Source organism: Heteronotia binoei, chromosome 9 (genome assembly GCF_032191835.1).
Source record: "Heteronotia binoei isolate CCM8104 ecotype False Entrance Well chromosome 9, APGP_CSIRO_Hbin_v1, whole genome shotgun sequence".
In the NCBI taxonomy this organism is placed as follows: domain Eukaryota; kingdom Metazoa; phylum Chordata; class Lepidosauria; order Squamata; family Gekkonidae; genus Heteronotia; species Heteronotia binoei.
Genome location: NC_083231.1, coordinates 777,880 through 784,188, shown reverse-complemented (window position 1 = coordinate 784,188; position 6,309 = coordinate 777,880). Strand labels below are relative to the sequence as shown.

The 6,309-nt window shown below is 56.3% G+C and overlaps 1 protein-coding gene across 1 annotated transcript; it reads left to right on the top strand.

Annotated features, from left to right (window-relative positions):
• Window positions 1–1,572: 1,572 nt before the first annotated feature.
• Window positions 1,573–2,714, top strand: LOC132577469 (D(1B) dopamine receptor-like). Its single transcript, XM_060247257.1, has one exon. The coding sequence runs from the start codon at window positions 1,644–1,646 to the stop codon at window positions 2,712–2,714; it is 1,071 nt and encodes a 356-aa protein (XP_060103240.1). The 5' UTR covers window positions 1,573–1,643.
• The last annotated feature ends 3,595 nt before the right edge of the window (window positions 2,715–6,309 follow it).

Sequence of the window (6,309 nt, the reverse complement as noted above, 5' to 3'; positions counted from 1 at the left end):
CAGACCCAGAGACTGGCAGACTAGCTTTTCCCCTGGCGATCCAGTCCTGGAGGCTGGCAAACTACCTTTTCCCCTGGCAATCCAGTCCTGGAGGCTGGCAAACTACCTTTACCCCTGGCAATCCAGTCCTGGAGGCTGGCAAATTACCTTTTCCCTGGCAATCCAGACCCAGAGACTGGCAAACTAGCTTTTCCCCTGGCAATCCAGTCCTGGAGGCTGGCAAACTACCTTTTCCCCTGGCAATCCAGTCCTGGAAGTTTGCAGACTACCTTTTCAACTGGCAATCCAGTCCTGGAGGATGCTAGACTAGCTATTCCCCTGGTAATCCAGTCCTGGAGGTTTGCAGACTACCTTTTCCCCTGGCAATCCAGTCCTTCTTGAAGAAGAAGATCGCATCACCTCTCAGCCACCTCCTCTCCAAACAAAACATGCCCACCTCCTTCAACCTTTCCTTATAGGACTTGGTCTCCAGCCCCATAATCATCTTCCCCCTCTGGACCCATTCCAGCTGGTCTATACCCTTCTTAAAATGTGGTGCCCAAAATTGAACACAAGACTCCAGGTGAGGTCTTACTAGAGCAGAGTAAAACGATACCATCACTTCATGTGATCTGGACGCTATACTTCTGTTGATACAGCCCAAAATTGCATTTGCCTTTTTAGCCACCACATCACACATCACACTGTTGACTCATGATCAGTGTAGAGTCCACGAAGACCCCTAGATTCTTTTCGCACTGACTACTGCTAAGACAAGTCTCCCCCATCCTATAGCCATGCATTAGATTGTTCCTACCTACATGCAGAACTTTACTGATCTCTGTCCTCTGGAGATGAGCTGCAATTCCAGGGGAACCTCATCCCACTTCAGTGGGGTACCATGCCTCAAAGGCCACCCTCCAGGGGTCAAATGATCTCTGTGGTCTGGAGATGAGCTGCAATTCCAGGAGCCCTGCCTGGAGGCTGGCATCCCCACTGGCTCCTGAATCAGGAAGACGCTGGATTTGGCGCAGAGCAGAAGTGCCTGGGGGGGGGGGGCGGCAAGGCGCTCTTCTGGCCACCGGAGTGGCAGCAGGACTGGGGCCGAAGTCCGGGGTTGGCGACGGTCGTCAGGCGGGGCGGGGCGGGGGGGGGAAGGCGGGGACTCCGACCTGCCGTCTACAAAGGGGAGGGTTGGGCGCCGCGGCCGCCCGTCGGAAGGAGAGGCGGGCCGGCGCGCTCTCCTACTGGCCTCGGCTTGGGCCGGTGCGCAGCGCGGCAGCACTGAGCATGCTTGCCCCACGCCTGGCGGAGCCGGCCCGACAGAGCAGCGCGCAGGGCGGCGCAGCGGCGGAGGCGGCGGGAGGCAGCAGCAGCAGGCGGCCGGCCGAGGGCCCGGAGAAGAGCCAGCTTGGCCTGGCCGCCGATGGGGGAGGACGCCCGTCGGGCGGCGGCGGCGGCAGCGCAGGGCCATGCTCCCGTCGCCCTGCTGGGGCGGCAAGAACGCCAGCACGACTGCGCTGTGGCAGGCGGGGTCGGGCGGGGAGGGGTCTTCGCCGCCGCCGCCGCCGTCGGGGGGCTCCTTGTGGTCGGCGGCGGCGGGCGGCGCGCTGTCGCTGCTGGTGCTGGGCACGCTGGTGGGCAACGGGCTGGTGTGCGCGGCCATGGTGGGCTGCCGCCACCTGCGCGCCAAGGTGACCAACCTCTTCCTGGCCTCGCTGGCCGTCTCGGACCTGCTGGTGGCGCTGCTGGTGATGCCCTGGAAGGCGGCGGCCGAGGTGGCGGGCTACTGGCCCTTCGGCGGCGCCTTCTGCCGCCTCTGGGTGGCCTGCGACATCATGTGCTCCACCGCCTCCATCCTCAACCTCTGCCTCATCTCGCTCGACCGCTACTGGGCCATCGCCAGCCCCTTCCGCTACCAGCGCAAGATGACCCCCCGCCGGGCCCTGGCCACCATCGGCCTGGCCTGGGCCCTCGCCCTCCTCCTCTCCTTCCTGCCCGTCCAGCTCGACTGGCATAAGGCCGCCGCGCCCCCCGCCCTCGCCGCCGACCCCCGCCGCTGCGACGCCAGCCTGAACCGCACCTACGCCCTCGCCTCGTCGCTCATCAGCTTCTACATCCCCGTGGCCGTGATGCTGGTCACCTACAGCCGCATCTACCGCATCGCCCGCGGCCAGATCCGCCGCATCTCCTCGCTGGAGCGCGCCGCCGAGCACGCCCGCAGCTGCAGCAGCCCCGGGCCGGCGGGCGCCCCGTCAGGGCCGGCGCTGGGCGCCTCCCTGCGCAAGGAGACGCGCGTCCTCAAGACGCTGGCCCTCATCATGGGCGTCTTCGTCTGCTGCTGGCTGCCCTTCTTCGTCCTCAACTGCCTGGTGCCCTTCTGCCCCGACGGCCCCTGCGTCAGCGACGCCACCTTCGACGTCTTCGTCTGGTTCGGCTGGGCCAACTCCTCGCTCAACCCCATCATCTACGCCTGCAACGCCGACTTCCGCAAGGTCTTCTCCAGCTTCCTGGGCTGCCCCCGACGCCGCGGCTCCCCGACGCCCGGCGGCGAGACCGCCCACCTCAGCCGCGAGCTCCTCTCCTACCACCGGGACCCGCCGCTGCCTGAGGAGGAACCCGCCCAGCCTGGCATGGGGACCGGGCCCAGGTCGCCCCAGGCTGCCCACTGCCGGCTGGACCTCTCCATCCAGGCCCTGCCCCCTTCCAGCCCCCGGGGCCTTGGAAGGGACTGAGGGCTGGCGGGTGGGGTTGCAGAAAGGGCCCAGGAGGTGGCAGGCCCCCTGAGGCCCAGGGTGCCCCATCAGCATCTGGCTGCTGGTCCCTCCCTCCTCGCGCAGTCCCCAAACCGGAAGGAGAGGGAAGTATTGTGGATTTGAAACCAGCCTGGTCAGAACTGAGCAGCTGGGAGATGAAAGGTTGAGGTGTCCGGGGACCCACCTGTGGTGGTGGGAAAGAAACAGGTCCCTTGGATTGTGCTCTCCAGAGGCCCACCTCGACTGCTGCAGGTTTCAGGACATAGTCCTAAGCATACTTACTTTGGAGGAAACAATGGGATTTAGCTGTGGATAAACCTGGTTGGGCAGCACTGAGCCTTCGCTTCTTCTCAGCAGGTTTGGGTCTCCTTTTGATAGATGCCAGCCCAATAATCACCTCCTCTGCATCCTCTAAAGGCAAATGCAGCCTGGCTCTCATTTTTGCTCATGAAATGCCTGTTAGTAATTACAATGTTGTCTTCCTTTGACAGTATTCACCAAACTGTTGGTTACGGGTTTATAATGCTAGTCATTTCTATCTTTGCTTGTAAATCTTTCTGCTGTGTTATACTTTCAGAGGAGGCAAATGATGAAACGTTTATAGTTACATTAAAGAACAAACTTAAAACTGCCTTTCCCATTTCCCATAAGCAAAGGAAGAACCCTTTGTTGAACTTGGGGCTCAGGCAGCTGCTATAGGAATGGCAACAGAGACATGGGAGACCTTCAAGGAATACCAGGGTTGTGTCTTGGTCACAGGGCCGGCCCTGAGGAGAAGTTAGCCTTGCCTAGAATGCCAGACAGTCTAGGGCTGGCCCTCCTCCCGAGGAGATTTCTGTCATAAACTACAAGAATTATGATACCGGAACCCCTTCCGTTCAGCCTTGTTGGCTTATTGTTGGATATTGCATTAATTCCGAAACAAAGGTATCTTGTCCAAAGGACTACAGAAAGAAGAAAAACAGCCCTCATTGGACATATGAGGAAGAACTGTGTAGGCTTTCTAAATTCTATAATTTAAACCACAGAAGCAACAGAAAGTTAGAAACATAAGAATGGGCCCTATTGGATTAAACCAGAGGTCCATCTAGTCCAGCTTCCCACCTCACACAGCAGTTGAGGCTGAGGCCTCCCCCAGTGCTGCCCCCTGGCTCTGGGACGCAGAGGATTAGTTCCTCTGAATGTGGAGGTTCCCTTCAGTCACCATGGCTAGGAGCCACTGAGAGACTTCTCCATGAATCTCCTTTTCAAACTGTTTATTCCAGTGGCCATTGCTACCTCCTCTGGCAGCAGATTCCACAGAAGATCCTAGACAATTGCCTAGTTTGCCTAGTGGAAGGGCCTGTCCTGCTCAGGAGGAGCCCACCCACAGCCCCATTCATTCCCAGACCAGGGCTGGCGTCAGCATACGCTGAGGTGGGGCAGCTGCGTCAGGGCCCGTGGCTTCTGGTGAGGTCTGCTGCCACCCCCTCCCTGCCCCCCAGCTGCTCCAGTGCGGTACTGGCATCCTCCCATCCTCTGCTTTCGTGTGCTTCATCTCCTCTGCTCCCAGCTGCATGTGCTGCCCGGCACTGCTGATGAAGGAAGGGGACGTGAGCAGTGCAGTGGTCAAGGCATCAGACTGCCTGGTGGCCACGGCAGTGGCACTCCGAGTGGTCGTGGAATGGGCATGCCATTGGGGTGGGCTGCTGGTTCTGCGGGTGGTGGGAGAGCTTGCAAGTGGGCAGAGGAAGAATGCACAGGCAGGTGGGGGCGCATGTGGTGGTGGGCATAGCGACTCCCAAGCACTTCCCACACTGGGCCCCACAAAACCTGGAATTGTCTCTGCCCAAATGAATCCTTGAAGGATACACTGGAGGTACAAAGTTTATTGCTGTGCTCTCTTTGTAAAAAGAAGCAGTTGCCATCCACGCAAGACCAAAAGAAAAATACATGAACAAAAAAGAACACAATCCACATAGTACCTCTTACTAGGATTGACCAAATGACATGGAACAGTATGTGAGCTCTCAGGTTTTCCAGGACCCTGTTTCAGGCTTGCCAATTAAAAGAAAATTGGCAAAAGGTCACCGAATCATTCCTCTAGAGGGAAGTAATGTTGTTTGAGCAGCTAATCATGTTCATTATCAAAAAGAGACTTATGAGGTAGGAATTTCCTTGTGGTCTTTTGGCCAGTCCGGGCCTTGGGGCTGCTCTTTGTGCCACTTACATATTTCCAGCTAGTTAATGGAGAATCTGGGGGGATTTAGCACCGAGTCTTGCTCTACCAGTCGTGCATTAAAGGCTCTCAGAGTAAGAGACAAATAACCATCTGCTGAGGCAAGATGTTCCCTATTATCTCTTGCTGCTTCATGAGCCATCGAATGGGAGAGGTTAGGTTCTGTGCTGTGTTTGGGGAGAGACTGGGTGGGAAAGTGGTTTTCCAAGGCATTCTGACTTTTCTCAGAAGTGATTCATGAGCCTCCCGTTCCAGAAATCATGGGTCTGGGTTTCATTTCAAGATAGCAAGGATGTCAGACAAAGAGTCCAAACTGTGTCTCTGTGCTCCATCCCAGTATTTTGTGTGACATTTTCTTCAACCTTCCACAGACCTGATTTGGGCTGATTTTTTTTTGTTTTTGCTTAAAACGCCATGACACCAGCAACGTCTGCACTGTGGGCTAGCAAAGGGCAACATACCTCCACAAACACATGGAGTTGTGTTCAGACTGAGGTGGGGACTTGGCCTGCATGTTTGTATCCTGAAGGGAGTGAGATGCTGAAAGCCCCCCTTCCCCTTGGGGAGGTCTGACAAGAAGCAGGAAGAGCAGGATTTAGCCCAAAGGAAGGATATTCCTGAGAACAGGAAGCTGGTTAAACAAACCTCTCTAGCTTGCAAACTCTCCTGTCCCTTCTGGAGCCCTGGTGTGCTTGGCACAAAAAAGACACCGCACAGTGTCTCTTTCAACATCACTTGAATTCTCTGGCATTTGATGAGGGCAGACAAAAGATTTGTTTTATTTACAGTCTGTATTTTACTGGCAGGAGCCCCGTGGCGCAGAGTGGTCAGCTGCAGTACTGCAGTCCAAGGTCTGCTCATGACCTGAGTTCAATCCCAGTGGAAGCTGGTTTCAGGTAGCCGGCTCAAGGTTGACCCAACCTTCTATCCTTCTGAGGTCAGTAAAATGAGTACCCAGCTTGCTGGGGGGAAAGCTTGGATGACTGGGGAAGGCAATGGCAAACCACCCCATAAAAAGTCTGCCAAGAAAACGTCATGATGTGACTTCACCCCATGGGTTAGTAATGACTCAGTGCTTGCACCTTTACCTTTATTTTACTGGCAGCAGAACTCTTTTGAGTGAGGACTGCCTCAGTGCTGAATCCAAACAAAGTTGCAGGAGGGGTGGGGGAGATTTAAAGTGGAGCGGAGGACAGCACTCAGAAATTGCTGTTTTCTAGACATTTTTCTTCCACAGTAAAGCAGGTGCACATATGTGTTTCCATTGTCTAAAGCACAAGGATACTGGAGGGATGAACACTTTCTTTGGGACCGATTAACATGACAGCCATCAATTCCACTCTGGGACACACATGT

What these genes read in the sequence shown, in the direction of transcription:
- LOC132577469 (XM_060247257.1), top strand. Translation starts at nt 1,644, where the DNA reads ATGGTGGGCTGCCGCCACCTGCGCGCCAAGGTGACCAACCTCTTCCTG.